Source organism: Rhea americana, unplaced genomic scaffold, assembly GCF_003343005.1.
Source record: "Rhea americana isolate MKP2758 unplaced genomic scaffold, rheAme1 scaffold_394, whole genome shotgun sequence".
In the NCBI taxonomy this organism is placed as follows: Eukaryota; Metazoa; Chordata; class Aves; order Rheiformes; family Rheidae; genus Rhea; species Rhea americana.
The window spans coordinates 284,722-301,085 of record NW_028186528.1 but is presented as its reverse complement, the minus strand read 5'-3'; the positions used below and the strand labels follow the sequence as shown (position 1 = coordinate 301,085).

Sequence of the window (16,364 nt, the reverse complement as noted above, 5' to 3'; positions counted from 1 at the left end):
GATATATTTAAGTTTGACGTGGTTTCCTCCTCCACCTTCCCTCTATCATCCATGCAAATATCACATATGGATCCCAGTCTTTGTTCAGAAATTACCATCAATTTCTYGAGCTCGTGAAAATTTGTCAGGTCACTGAAGAGCACTACAAAAGCAGACATGTATATTTTCAGACCTATCTGGGCCTGTCTGAACAGCAAGAAGGTCAGTACAGTTAATCCCCCTGCATGCCCGCAGACAGGGAAGCAAATCCAAGCGGGATGTCAGAGCTTTGTGCATGCACAACTGCCCCTAAGAYTCTAACCTGACACGTGCATATTTTTCACCATCAACAATTACCACTAATGCAGCTGTGGCACTTCAGAGTAAGAAATGTAAGTGAGTAATAAATTGCCATGGAAAAATAAATTATATCTTGTAAGTAACAAAGCTGTTGAAAAAGTTTTTGATTTTTTTYTGGTACCAGTTTTCCCAGCTCTCCATCACTGGGTCACTTTCTGTTCTCCTAAGAATACTCTTCAAGAAGCTTTTATTTTTAATATCTCTTTTCAGAAAGGACTCTGCAGCTGGCCATACAGAAGAGCATTAAAAGGAAGGCAGCTTATATTAATATGCCTGTCCAAAAAAAAAAAATCATAAAGACTACCAGTATATTAGGAAAAAAAAATTCCTTTTAAATACCAAAGTAGGTTATTTTAAACGTTGTTAAGCCATTAGCAAATTAAGCAAGTGTATTTAACATGACAACTACTTTGACAATCTGACTGCCCAGATGAGCAAATCAAATATGTTTTTCTTGAGTTCCACTCACCACTGCTATTTCTTGCAGAATATACAATACTTAGCAATTGGACAATTGAGATTTTTAAAACCTGGTTTTACACAAAAGCTCCCCATTTGTGCTTAAATCTGTGACTACAAATAGACTTTATATTTGAAGGGAAAACCAATTTTCCACTTCCATCCAAATACCAGGTAGTACATTGTCACTGGCTGTATTCGTAATTCCTTGGGCTCAAAATAAGTGTGCAAATGCAACTGAGTTGAAAAATATGGCCTTGTTCATTTCCTTTTAAAGTAATGTACTCTTTGCAATTAGGTATACTAATCAGAACACACATTATAATACACAAGAGGTTTCCTTTAAATTAAGAATTAAAAATAGAGTTCTCAGGAGAGATGAAAAATAYAGAAGAAAAATTATCGAGGCAAGAGGAGGTAAGAAGCAGAACAATTTATTCCTGATAATTATAACTTAAGAAAACAAACATACACAGAAACAGAGAGGTATTCATGAGCAATCGGATTGTTTACCACTCACCAGTGCTTCCTGTTCAAAGTGTCCAAGAGGTCCATGGCTACAGCTTTACATGATAAATACCAATTAAAAAAAATCATGGAAGCCAAGTGTAAAATTATTTCTGATGAACTAAAGCTGACAATTATTACAGAAAACACACAAAAGTACACAGGAGACACTATTTGCTGGCACTTTCATTATTCTTTCCGCTTTGACTGATACGTGGTGCTGCATGGAAGTGCTGAGATTTTAATTCCACAAGCTCTGAATCTCACTTTTGGACACAGCCAATTGGAAGAACTAACAAATTACTTGGCTGGCTTAGATTAGAAAACTGTTTTCTGTGGAAATAARAATTTCATTAGAAATTAAGAAAGGTTTCTACTCAAAGACCAGCTGACTGCCCCATTAACCAGAACGGACAGGACATTCCCTGCAGCAGATGAGAGGCTAACGCTGAAGCCTGCTCTGCCCAAGTCACATCAGTTTTGGCATCAGGAGTRGAGATAATTTTCCTTAAGTAAAATCATCCTGCAGTCATTTCAGGAACTCACACTGATCTTAAAGCCTTCCAATATCCATCTGTCTAAAGAATTTACTCATCTGGGTCAAAAAAAAAAGGAAAAATAAAACAGCCAGAAAGGTGGCCACAGCTGATCTTTGCAGCAGCAGCRCTGAGGCTCTGTCCACAAGAACCAGATCAGCAGCCAGCCTTGGAACGGCAGTGCTGGCCACTTACTGCCTCTGCCACCTTCTAGCTCTTACTGGACAAAATCAGACTAGTACAGGACACAAAATAACTTACTCGCTCAACGTGCAGTTTATTGTCCCAGTACAGTTTCTTTCTGCCAAAGGATAGCAAAGCAACTGGTTCAACTAACCAGTTCTACAGCACTTGCCAAAAAGCATCCTGCAAGATGTGAGCACGGAGGTAGCAACTTTATCAAGCCCTCTTGCAGCTTCGCTCCCTGATACCCAGTTAAAAAAAAAAAAAAAAAAAGAGAGAGAGAGAGAAAAGAAAAGATAAAATATAGAGGGCTCAATTGCCTGAGGTATCCACTCTCATTTTCCAGGTGGTGCAGGTAAGCCCTAGTCCCTGCATTATACTTGCCAGACCTTTTCAAATGTCGTGGATACCCTCAGACACCTCAAACGGTACTAGGCACCTGTATGGCAGCTTACAAGCACAYAGTATGGCTTTGTCATCTTCCTGAACACGAAGAAGGACAGCTAAAAAAAACTTCTAAAAGTTCAGTTTTAGGCCACTTACAGAGTCGATTATAACTGTCAATATAGACGATTTCTTGTCTTAAAACAGCCGAGAAGACATTTTGAAACTCTCCAAAAGCATCAGGATTTTTAACAGTAAACACAAAGGGAATCAGTGCATTATCAAGCATCATATGGGCTCCACAGACCAAGTACTGGGAGAGGGTCAAGATTCAGCTTCCTCCGAAGGCACATGAGATCGTGGCCCCAGCAGAAACTGATAACAGCAGATGGCACTTTCTGGGTACACTGTACCTCTTCCATTATGTGGATGATGATATAACCTGATTCAGAATCTCATAGGAAAGATAATGCTGCAACCGCTTGAGAACATGGTCTTGAACCTATGCTGAGGGAAGGAGGTTGTGGAGGGGAAGGTTTTCCCATTCTGAAATCTAGAGGCACTTTCAGGAACTCATGTAACTTTAATTCCAGACCTAGAATAGGAAATAGCTGTACAATCAGTTGGCCATCTCCTGACGAGCTTCTCTTAAAGYCAGTAAAATGCCAAGGAAGCAGCAGCGATGCAATGCTTGTTTGCGCCCGGGAGCTGCTGTGACATGCGCTGGGCTGTGAACGGTCCCTGCACCAGCTGTCTCGCGCCGTCTTGCCGTGTGACCACGCTAATACGCGAGTGATGCCACTGAGGTAACTCATTCCAGCTCCKTCAAGCCCCCGCTGATACTCCTGTCTCCCTGCCCCTCAGCACTAACGTGGAACACCTAAGCCATCCTAAATTCACACACCGCCTTGTTGTACAGCTTTGTAACCRTGTGGAGAAGCCAAACGTACTTACTAGCCTCAGAAAAATGAGAGAWGGAAGATACTACCCGCTAGTTCTGCAAATGCGCCCTCCCACTTCTAGTACTGAGATTTTTTTCCCCACCGGGAACTTTACACTTGGTTAACAATTAGGAGCCACTACTGTACAAAATCGTTCTGTACATACCCGCAATGGACCGACAGCCTGAGAAGTGGCATTTTCAGCTGGTAATGCTTTCCATYACAGTGAACCAAAAATAAACAAACCAACTTCCTACAATGCTTGACTTACAGAAAGACAGATGTACCTATCTTCTGAACCGATGTAAGGAAGCAAGACAAGCAATTAAGCTTGACCAGCATGCAAGTCACTCACACTAAATGTGATGTTCTATATATATATATACATATATATATATATATATATGTATGTATGTGTATGTGTGTATGTGTGTGTGTGTGTATTTTATATATATATATATATATATATATATATACACACATATATATATATATTCATGTGCATAAGGTCTAGTAGAAGTTTTTAAATACCTTTTCGTGATAAGGACAAGAAATGATTTTTTTTTTTCCCTGATTGACCAGTCTTTGCACCAACCATTTTTTCATCGCAGGTTAAATCCTTGCTGGTTCTCTCAGGAGCTCATAAGTCTCATGCACACAAAAGAGTTCGCTACTGACTACTGACTGCTACTTCCTGTTGCCCCTAGTCTTAACCCAGGATCTATTACATCCCACACTCTGAATTTCAGACAGATTTTTGCAACTACTGCTCTCTACACAGGCTATAAAATTCTCCTTTTGGAGAGTTTATTATCCAGGGAGTTTATTAACAAGCACCGGGATTACGTTCGGTCAAAATAAGGGATGGATCATTAGGCATAGTTACCTCTAAACAGGAAGGTACAGGAGGGACATTAAAAATAATCAAGATGTTCTGAAAGAACCTGATACTTCCTAACGGCTTATTTTCTCCCTCAAGAGATTAACGCTCAAACTAATTGAGAATTTTTGCTGCCTCCAGACTCCATAAAGCTCTGCTGCTTTCCTGTATGCTCATCTCAGCAGTCCACAAAGCGAATCCGCAGAGACACTTCCCTAGTCAGCTATGCAGAGCCCTCAATCAAAGATGGTGTCCGASCCCCCGCTCCCCCCGGCTGGCATGTTATTTAAAATGCGTGCTGCAAGAAGAGAATCTGAGATAGAGAACCAACTGGGAAGCTTCAGGTTTTAACATGAGCAACTTTTCTGCAGACAGACCAAAAAGAATCAGAAGCCTATCCAGATAACAAGGAATCTGAACGCCTTACAACAGAGTAAACCTCWTACCAATACTAGCTTACAGACTGCTGGACTGTGAAGCACAAAAGAGAACTTCAGAAACTTCTGACAGGTGTGAAGTTATACTGCTCTCTTTCCCCTCCTGCCCCCACTACTGATCTCCAGGTGGTCAGTCTATCTCTTATTTCAATACCCAATTCCACTGAATTATCTTTAGTTTGTGAACCCCAGCAYGTACTTACCTGCATCTTCCTACATCCTCCCCAAACCTTATCTTTAACCTACTTTTTGCAAGGCTTAGAATCATAGAATCAGTAAGGTTGGAAGGGACCTCTGGAGATCATCTAGTCCACCCTCCTGTTCAAGCAGGGTCACTAGAGCATGTTAGACAGCGTCGCATCCAGGCGGGCCTTGAATATCTCCAGAGAAGGAGACTCCACAACCTCTCTGGGCAACCTGTGCCAGTGCTCTGTCACTCTCCAGTGARGAAATTCCTCCTCATCTGTTACATTGACAAAATTCGGATCAGTCCACAGGATGTTACTTGGACAACAGGCCCTTACCAAGGAGGCAGTTTGCTAAGTCTCTTCCACCACCTGGCATGAATGAGTATTTTTCTCCTAGCAAACGAGAAGCTACACTTGTGAATGAATTTCCTAATTGAATGAATTTCCTAATAGATACAGGCAAAAATGTCCTTGGGCAGCATAGCCAGRTGGAAATTCGTCTTTAGTTCTCAAACAGGGAAAACAGCAGGGTCATCAAATACTCTTTTCAGTCATGCCRTGCGACAGGACAAGAGGCAATGGACAAAAACTGAACCACAGGAAGTTCTGCCTGAACAGGAGGAGGAATTTCTTCACTGTGAGAGTGACAGAGCACTGGAACAGGTTGCACAGAGAGGTTGTAGAGTCTCCTTCTCTGGAGATACTCAAAACCCACCTGGATGCAATCCTGTCTAACATGCTCTAGGTGACCCTGCCTGAGCAAGAGAGTTGGACTAGATGATCTCCAGAGGTCCCTTCCAACCTTACCCATTGTGTGATCAAAAAGGCAAAACATCCAGTTAGGCAAAGAAAAAAAAAATTTAGTATCTCCTTTTAGCTACATTCTCATGTAGTGTTAGAAATAACATTTCTTTTCATTATTAGATAATATAAAAAAAAACTTCAGGAAGGCTAGAGATTTCCTCAGAAAAAAACAAGCAACAGAAAAGAATATACTTTTCAGCAGCACCTTCCAGTCCTAGAAGATACCCAAGACACCATGCAAAGCTGCACTATAAGTTGGAGCAGATATTCAGTATGCAGCAATGTTGTACGAAGACATAGTTTAATCTTTTAATGTGCATCAAGCCTTTGACTTTTGCAAACATCACCACACAACTCAAGCTTTTGTGCTTTTAGCAAAGCTTAACCAGCCAGCGAAGTGGCTGTAGCATTGAATGACAGAAGTACTGCGTGGTTCTCATCAAGCAGAAACAAAGGCAGTTTAAGTCAGCACATTTTGCTCTGGTGTAATTAACATTTTGACATGGTCTTGCTTTGTGTCTGATGAAAAAAAGATTAGGAATAAAAAGCAACAGAAACCTCACCAGTGTTTCTGATTTAGACCAATTATTAAGTGGAGTTTCTTGCRCTGTCATACAGTTTTTGACAAATCTTGTGATATACAGAAGACGGTTTGAATGTGGTTTTCTTTCTAGTCAAGCTAGAAAGTTTTCAAAACAACCTAGATCTGAGCTACGAGCATTCAGATTTTCCAACTAGTTGACAAAATCATCAATGCACTGAAATAATTCATCCTCAAACTGTAAGAGAAATCCAATATCTATYAGTTTATAGATAATGCTATGTCTTCATGCCAAATACTCATGGGAAGTTCACTACAAAATCCTTTGTTACCCAAATATCCACATTATGTTAACTATAACCATGGTTATATGCTATCTAAAGTATAGGGTACTATCAGTTCAACTATATTTTACAATTGCAAAATAATTTCTATCAGAGGTTTCATTTTGGCTTCCCACTTTGAAATAAGTCTCTTGCCTCAAAGCTTAGGATTCAGGTTTCAGGTTGAAGCAGGATGGTCCAAAATCTTGAAGTTAACTAGATGCTTCTCCAGAATCCTGGCAACTCCAAGTTACAAATTTTCATTAGAAATCATTTCTTCTGAGAGGGGTGTGGCAACTTTGTAATTGAAACACATGAAATGTGAAAAGTTAGTTTATCAGACTCTCTCTAACATTTGGCAGACAGATAATGCTTCCAACGTTACAAATAGAACACTTTTCTGTAGTTAATTTTCAAGGAGTACTGAAGAATGTAGCTGTTACTCAAATACAAATCCATATATAAGACAGACAGGCAGTGATCTACAACAGCATGAGCAGGGAGACACGGAAGAGTTCTTCAGTCAAAAAAACTGGGAATAAAGAGATCCAGTTAAATGTCTTTAGTGGCAACTCTTTTCACTGTAACTACTCTCCTTTTTATGCCACAGCTGGATCTAAGTGCCTATAGCTCTCCTAAGAGCTTAATTCGAATAGTTCACAYATTGAAGTCTATACAGAGGTTCCCATAGACTTTCATAAGTTTTGGAACAAGCTTATACTGTGTGCACTTATAACAAGAACAATTATAGCAACACCCTGAACTTGTTTTTAAATTTTTCCCSTATAAATCTGGAAATATCTTATCTGGCTGTTGAAAGCTTTAAAATAACTTCTGTAGTTTATCAGATTATTTACATGCAAGGATATATAGGGACTAAGTGGTTTGTTCAAGCTCCCAGAAGCAGTAAGTGCCAAGAGCATGATTAGAATACAGACCAACTTTGTCACCCATCTTCAACACAAAGTACATCAGAAGAAAGATTATTTTCAACCTTCTTCGATTTTACATGGCTTAGATCTAATTGAGAGGTAAATAAAATGAAATCAACCTTGAAAAGGTCAAAATTCTTTATGCCTGCCATCAGCATAGAGGCAGTTTTATTTTGGGATTTTTTTTTTTTTTGCTTCATTATCTCACTGCATCTAATAATTCAGTGAGTCTAAGCAAGGTAGCTTCTCAACAGACTGCTGCTAATACGTCTGCAGGACCTCTGGCAGATGCAAAGTGGCAGGCTCTCAGAGTCAGCCAGTTTAGCTGAGGCATTATAAATAGACATGAATTTCTCCTTTTGGATTTCAAATATTCAATGCATGGTAACTCAGTAGTATCCTTCCTCRAATGATCACAACTGACCTTGAAAGTCATTACTGCTTTATTCCGAGCTATTTAATTTTTCTGGATCACCTCATCGTTTCCCTCCTCCCCGCTACATCCATCTTGCCATTTCCCCCATGAATGACCTATCACCAGCTGTTACACAAATACAGGAGACTACTGATTTTCTAACATCTTTTGGCTGTTTACAAGACTGCAGCAGTTAGCTGTGCAAGTACAGAGTCAGCCAGCACACGTGAAAACCAAACTGACTGCATAGTGAAGCGGTGCTGCGTTTTGCTCAACTACCAACAATAATCACATYGCTGCATTTTTTGTGGTGGTGGGGGGAGAAACAATTAGATTGTTAGGAATCAGCATATTCAAAAAAACAGACTCCATGAATTCCCATTTTCCAAATTCTCTGTTCTAAGATGCAGACCATCAAGACTTCAAACTGCAAAACACCTTGCAAAACATAAGAGGTTAAGCAGGTTGTGAAATAAAAATTCTCTCTCACGTATTGCACTGCCACAGGACACCAATAACCTCTGCTGTGCTCATTTACAGTTGTTCTGGGAGGGGAAATAAAAGAGACATCCCAGCAACTTCAGTGCAATTCTGCATTCAACGATCCTCTCATCAAATAAGGCTCTTCATCTCTTTCTTCCTCAGGGCTGAATTGCTGCCCATGGTTAACTGTGCCAAGCTCACATCTAAAGCCTATGGCTGGCACAGCCATAACAATTCATCTGCAGCCCCTGCGCCTCTCCCCCTCCGCACTTCGCACTCCACAGCCCGCTGCACAAGCTGGCAGCCCATCTATACGGGATCCGTGGACAGCAGTCAGGAGAAAGGAAATCCCTTTACCTACCTGCAGGCTGGAATCAGATGGTTTCTCTTCACATTTCAACTTTCTACTGCTTCAGGAAATGCTTTACTCTTGTTTTTAAATATACAATCTAACTTCTTTTTTTTTAAAAAAAGAAAAAAAAACTAAAAACAACATTTGTGATTTTTGCTTTATGAAGAAAGTATAGCTCTTGGTTCCCCCCCCCCTCAAATCTTAACCAACAGCATCAGTCTGAATTTAGCAAATTAAAAATTGCAGATTGTTTCCTCTGCTATTTTTAAATGAAGAGGTTTTTTTACATTGTAGATTAGGTTTGAAAGATGTATATATTGGAACCATGTATTCAATCTAGAAACGATCTAGTTAAAAGGAACCAGAAAGTCACAGCACTCCATTTCCAAGAAAATGGATATAGACTTAAGTCCTAACCAGTACATGCACGTATGCAGTAACATCAATATATACCTACAATACATCTATTAGAAACATTCCCTTGTTCAATATATTCTGCTCTACTCCAGCTAAAATCTGTTTTCTTTCAAAAATAATTCATTAAAAAGCAAAATATCCTATGACTTGTAAAAAACAAGCTTTTATCTTATGCATAGGCTTTTCTACACAACCTCTATACAAATTACGTGTGAAAAAAAGCTTCAATAATGAGAGTAGAGGTTGTAATGCAAATTAGAGCCAACATTTCTAATAGAAATAAGAATGAAGACTTTACTTCACTTATCCCAGTGATCTTTCCCTAAAAGCTGTTGAAAGGAAACAGTGAAAGCAGACTAATTCAACCCTTTAGTGCTGAACACTGGTACTTCTTTCCACAGTTAAAAGAAAATAAAGCTTCTTTCGTTTAGGATAGAAATGAAATGTACCGTTGGCCTAATCTGGATAACAGGATCCTTTATTTCAATATAGAGAAATAAATGGATTGGAAGAGAGCTGCAGCAGTGCAGAGAACACAAAACTATAATGTTTTAAAACTCATTAAAACAATATCACAGCTGTCAATACATTTTAAAATCTACAATAGGTTTCAGGACATAAAATGTAATGAGTAAATAAACCATACTGCTCTCCTACTGCCCTTTCAGAGCACAGTCCCTCTGCCAAAGCAATTTATTGTGTGCATTACTTTGCCATGCAACACCAAAAGAAAATAAGCAACGGAAATCAATAACCTCCAAATTAAAAAATAATAAAAGTAACCTGAGATTAATAGTAACTAATTTGACATATAGAGGCAAAGTTCTAATTCCCTACACAAAGTCAGAGTTAATGACACTTCATTCTTCTATTTCTGTTCACCTGCAATGAGGTGCAGAAGAGAAAATACAGGACCATACACCTGAAAGCCTAAAAAGCACAAAATTATGAAGAACTCAAGGAAGACAGCATGAACTGGAAGAGGGCAACACCTTACTGCCCTGCTGCAAAGAACTGCAATCTCATTGACTTCCTTGGGGGTTAACAGATTTAATAGCRGAGGTAGAGACCCACAGTATTTGGCCTTAAATCTCTCATTAGATAACCTTCAAGTGAAAGGCAGAACTAGGTGCTCCTATAAGGTCTTAATTTTAAAATATTTTCAAAGAAAAATCAGAAGATTTTATCTTCTTAGGTTATCAGGTTACATTTAACAGATCATCTGCCCTAAGTTTACCATACATCCCCTTTTTCCCCTTGGGGGAATGACAGTGCCAAAGCCAATAAAACTGACCAACACTTTTATAACTTCCTAGTGTAAAAGGTCTGCACGAAACTTGGAATTACAAGTTATATTTGATTCATTTTTAGATGATCACTTATTCCAGTGCATGGCCTAGGATTATTTTTATAAAATGGCAGTTTCAGATACCACAGAAATCAACAGCAACAACTATCTATTCATTAAAGAAATTTCCTATTACTAACAGAAAGCAAATTCTTCCACAGCCTTGCTATCGGTTCCTACCTGTTTTAAGTGATTTAACAAGCTTTCCTTAGAAAGCAAAATAAAGAGATTCCAACTAAAAATCAGCCACTGTGAAAGTGCTTTTCTAGCATCCATTTTACAACACTCATTCAATAGAATGGGACACGAAGACACAGCAATCAGAAAGGTTCCCGTAGGCAGTACTAGACAGATCGCAGGCATGATTCAGTCTGAAGAGGAAATGGCCACCACTGAGTTCTGTCCCTTTCTCTTTCAAACACACTGCAAGTACTCAGAGTTACCATTTAAAAAAAGAAAACAAACTCCAACCCTCTTAGTCCTCCAAAACCCCAGCAACAACCATTACCACAGTGCTGGTCTTTGTGAAGGAAATAATAAAACAATGAAATACATTTTAAAGGGGCTATTTATAATTTTTAAAAAGGAAAACTTAATAAAGTCAATTCAAAAATTGGTTATTGCAACCTTGTGGCTTTTAACAAGAAATCTTTGTTACCAAATGGTTTAAGTCTCAAACTAGTTACACACTATGTACCAAACTTGGTGTTTAGCATATAAGCCAAAAATGAGTTCTTCAGCTTTACTAAATCACTCAGAAGGCTGGCATCAGTCACAAATCATCAGGAACAGACCACAAATATCTCTTCTGCTCTCTGGAGGTTCTCACTGTGCTGTCATAGTGTCACCTTGTGCCTCTAGGATATAAACTCATAGCTAATGAGACAGAAGCAAAGGTCATCTTTCCTAAGAATGGATTTCTTTAAGACAACAAGCTCAGTCTGTCAAACCTTTGCATAAAATATAAAGTATGTACCTATACAAGATTAGCCTGTCCCAACTCGTGCAGTCAGTCATTACATCATGAGAAACATGCTCTCTACAGGATATAATAAATCCTGCCCTTTTAGAAATTGCACCTTTAAATAGGCTTCCATTGGAGATTTCCTAACAGGCCCAATGAGAAGTGGCTGCACAGAAGCACTTACTTATCTCTTGATTTTTCATTTAGTGCTTTCAGCACTCTGCACCTGCAAAAGTCCCTTTTTTAGGGCCCAGTTCTAAAGTCAGCTGGACTCCTAAAAGCTATGATTTAAAGTGATTAAAGAATGCCCAATTTCAAAGCAATGCTTAAGTACTTTTCAAAAAATGTTGCCTCATAGTGACCTATACCTGACTTTCTGGCTGAGCTCTAAATAAGGGATGCTGTGAGCAGAAGGAGCTTAATGCCCTGAAGCCAACATTAATACATCAGGCAATATTCATGTGAAAATGATTTCAAAAGCCAAGAAATTAAACAAACTTAATGCAAGATGAGAAGCAACTGATTAATAGCTCAATTATGACTGGTACAAAACTGAGGTTATCACTTCTATCTCCCTTCAAGTATCAATGTCTTTCACACCTGTGCATACATGCTGACTAATATTCAGAGCAGAAAAGGCAATGTTCCATAGAAAATCTTCTCTGTACTTCACTTACCCTTTGAAACACTTGCACTCAAACAAGGATCTGGGAGCAYTAACTATCAAGGCACACAGTCTATTACTTCTACAGGGTGCACCTTCTACAGCTCAGATATTGCAAATCTGAAGATCACCAAAAACAATACTAGAACATTCAGGGTTTAATGTCTTATCAGTAAAAGAATAACCTATGGCATTGCAGATAAATGTATTTAAGAAAATAATTGGAAGTATTACTGGCAAACATGAGTGCTTTATCATATTTCTCTAATTTCATGCAATAGCTTGTGATTTTACAATTCAGCTAAATAATACGTACCCACAGGTTTATGAGGCCCTCAGCTACTGTTAGAGAAATAAACAGCCTTGCACTTAGATAACTAAAAGCATTAATCTTCCATTTATCTTTCAGAACATATCTTTCCCCACTGCTAAAGCAAACAGAGCATTAATGTTTCTAAATGACTTTAGAAAAAGTATTTCAGTTTTCTTCTGAACAGAAAATGCTGAACTGTTCTCCTCACTGACTTACTGTAATGCAAATATTAATATGAGTGAAAAAGAAAGGCAAACTTTATGATCCCTTTCTTTAACTCACAAAATCTTCATTCTAGATGCAGCTGTTAAAAACAGCTGCTCATAGTTGTTTCATCTTATTCCTTTGCAACATCAGGTGAACACAACTTCTTAAACATTCTCCAAGGGATACTTACCCTTAGTTCAACTTCTTTGCCAAGTAAGTCATACAAACTTGCTCCTTTGGAGGTGATTTCAGAAGCAAGCTGTCTAGCTGCCTTCAGATCAGCAACCTGGAAACACAGCAACAGCACTGAAAGAGACTCCTCAATAACACAAAGAAAGTCCACAACAGATTTTCCCCATTTTGATGTTAAAATTACATAGAGGGTCAGCACAGTGGCTGAAACACTACTGTAACATTGAAGAAGTTGTCCACTAACTCAAAGTGAGCCTGCCTCTTGGTCTTACTAATGTCTAGAGTAGGCTCCATTTATTTCTAGGTGAAACYCTAATCACAGCAGGCCAACAAAAGAACTCCTCAACACTGTGATTTTACCTTTGCTCTGGGTAACATCAACCAACAACAGCCTAAGGCAAACTTCTTAGTTTATGAGCAAAAGGACAAAACACATATTCCAAGGTACATGACTAGTACATTGCACGGGTAATGTTTCTTGACAATCTAGAAATGTTTTTTCGTGATTTCATCAAGTATGTTCTTTGAAGAGACAACAGATTTTACACAAACATTCAAAAATTCCTCTTAGAGGAGAAATCTCTGTGGCACTGCCATTTTTTCAAGAATAGTAACATTGCCTAACAAGCATATATGACATAATAAATCTATAAAAGAAATACATACTAAAAATATCAAAATGTAGAATAGGTGTAAAAATTAACAACAAGCAGCAAAAGGCACTCAATTTATTTAAGAATCTTTTTTAATATCTGCAGAAGGATTTGACTGTAAGGATTTGAACAGATTTGATGTCTGTTAGGACAACATAAAGATTCCATTTTCCTTCTAAGCAAACTGGTTGAAAAACATATTTCAGTCAGTATTACACAAGCTCCTCCTTTACAATAAGGCAAACAAAGTTGGCAATATTCTCTCTTCTGACCTACTCCATTTCAGTAGCATTCTGAAACAAAAATGACCAGCTTCACGCCATTGTTGCCTTGTASTATACTGCTGGTTAAGACTACGCGGAGATTAAAACAAGTCCATAGCACACAAACTCAAATACAGAAAACGTGAGGTCAAAATACATTTAAGCCATACCAATTCCCTTGTGTGGACATTCTCTATTTAAAGTTTCAGAGAGAAAACAGGTTTGTTCTTCATAAGCTAACATAAATCCCACACACAAAATAAGAATCCAAATTTTCCTTACTCTTGAGCCAAGATCAAACTTGAACTTGCTGCTGTCTTCCTCACTCACTTCCGTGCGCTCTATTCCTTTAGTATTCATGGCACTGTAAAGCACAGAGGTGATCTTTAACAGTTCTTTCACTGCATAGCCATCTGCCTGGTAAAGCTTCTTCGTGTTTAGCTTGATGTGCGCTTTGGTAGCCTTTTGGAAAGAAAGAATTCATCATGTCAAAGAACAAAATCTTCATTTACCTATTCGTGCTTCATTCAAAAGCACTTTTTGGAGGCACCATGCTCTGCTTTACACAAATAAAACTTGCTGTTTAGAAACACAAGTTTGTCTAAAACATATTAGTGATCCTTCTGAAAGGAATCTTTCTGATATACGTGCACTTTGTGTGACAGAAACATTTGCAGATAATTAGCAGAATGAAAAAACTCAAGCTACCCATTAGTTCTTCCCTGTGTGAAGATCAGCAAAAACCCTGTATACCACTTAAATTCAAATTAAATTTAAGTGGAAGGTAAGTGCTGCTCAGGTCTTGCAACGATGCCACACAGGGGTAAATTTCCACCTGTAATGAGTTACAAGAATAGGATCAATTGTCCTAAATTAACTGTCTTCCTTTCCAGAATATCTTCGGAACGATATTTTATTATTTCTCTCAAATTATTCCCTGCTTTGATATTAGTGACTTTGATCCCTTTTCTTCCACCTCTGAAAAGCACAGGCAAATGGGTAAGGAAAGATCATTAAAAATTACAACATTATCTTTTTATACTTTAAAATACTAAAGGGAAGGAAAAGTTAGCATAAGAGAAAGTACACATCTGTCACAGGTARGACACAAATGCAGTTCTTGAAATTCCTGACAAGATTATGTTACAGATGAATAGCCACAAAGAGCCAAGAGCAAACAGCAGGTAAAACTTTGCAAAAGCCTAAGATTCAACTATTAACATAGTACAAGTTTTGTTCACTCTGCCCTGGCCTTCACTGAATAATTCTGCAGTAAAATCTSCCGTGAAACTAAAGGGAGGAAGGACTGTATCTCAAACCATGGATTTAGCTCAAGCTTTTAAAGGAACAAAAGAAACATAGCAAAAAGTTGTAGGTTCATGTCTTCTCTTATGCATCTTGCCAAACTTTGTGACTATACAGTCAGACTTCTCTATTTTTAAGAAGTGTTTCACTGTTACCTCTTTCTTGCAYGAAATCTCAACAGAGCAGAAAAATTTGATTCTATCAGTACTTCCTGTACAAACGAAAACAGCTAAAAAATGAAGCCAATACTTCCAGAGAGATTACTGATGTTGTATACCCTTCCCGGGAGGAATACAAGACCTAAGGCAAAAAAACATCTGTTCACTTCTGAAAATTTTGACCAGTATGATTTGGAATTAACCAACACACGAAGCAGAGCACCAGATATGTTCTCCTGAACTTTTTTTCAGAAGAATGAATCTAAAAAAAAAAAAAAAAAAAAAAGAAAAAAAACCCAAAAAANAAAAAAAACCCAAAAAACCCCACCTACCTAGAAGCAGTAGGTATAAATTTTAAGAGAAGCATGACATTAAATTGATAGACTCCGTTAACCATATACACTATACAAAGGAGTCTAATATACCACATTAAAAAGGATGTTGTTAAAGAGAGGAATTCCAATTTCAGTTCCATTCACCCCCAAGAGAGAAAAATCAATGTCTAATAAAAGGGAAAAAGTGTTTTCCACTCAAAGACTGCCCAGAAAATGGAAAAAATACACATGCAAGTATGCATATTTTTTCAGATTGACATAAGGTCACTTCTTGTTTGCATAGGTAACCTCATGTTTTGAAAGCCTGAGCCTTGGTCAGCTGTTTTATAACAACTCTGAATGGTTTTAAAGCATCATTAAAAATATATATATAATCATCCTTACCTATTCTGAATATCAGACTACCACGATGCAATGCAAAAAAGTTTAAAATATACTGCAAGAATGGCCTTGATAGGCAGGAAGTTTCCTTTATTTAAGATAGAGCCAATTTAAGACTCAAGGCAGAGCCTCAGTAAACAGACTGATAAAACCAGAAACATGAATGGTTCCTTTCTCATCCATGGAACAACACTGCACTACTCCCACCGCTGTTGCATTATGCTTCTCTTTCTGGGATTTGGAAGGGCTGGCGGGTTTTTACAGTCCCATCCTAGTTTTCTGGGTGTGTCGGGGGTAGGAGGGAACACAATGCCCCCTAATTCACAAGTTATTTTCAAAGGGTAGACTTGGATTTTTATCTTTGCTTCTCCAGCCTGTCCACATCTTGCCAATTATGTTAAATTTTTCTACCAGTTGATTAATTCAAGTAATAGATGACCACAGGAGTCAAAGGCAAGAA

At 38.3% G+C, this 16,364-nt stretch overlaps 1 protein-coding gene across 3 annotated transcripts in view; it reads right to left on the bottom strand.

Moving 5' to 3' along the window:
* The window catches only part of IFT38 (intraflagellar transport 38), a 68,696-nt gene that overhangs the window by 46,867 nt on the left and 5,465 nt on the right, over positions 1-16,364 (bottom strand). For all 3 annotated transcript variants that reach the window (XR_014896897.1, XM_085313752.1, XM_085313753.1), the window contains exons 4-5: positions 14,008-14,187; positions 12,808-12,903 (exon numbers count right to left, since the gene is read on the bottom strand). Coding sequence is in view for 2 of the 3 variants with exons in the window: in XM_085313752.1 (XP_085169878.1) it covers positions 12,808-12,903; positions 14,008-14,187 (276 nt within the window). In the remaining variant the exon portion in view is untranslated. The remainder of the gene's footprint in view (positions 1-12,807; positions 12,904-14,007; positions 14,188-16,364) is intronic.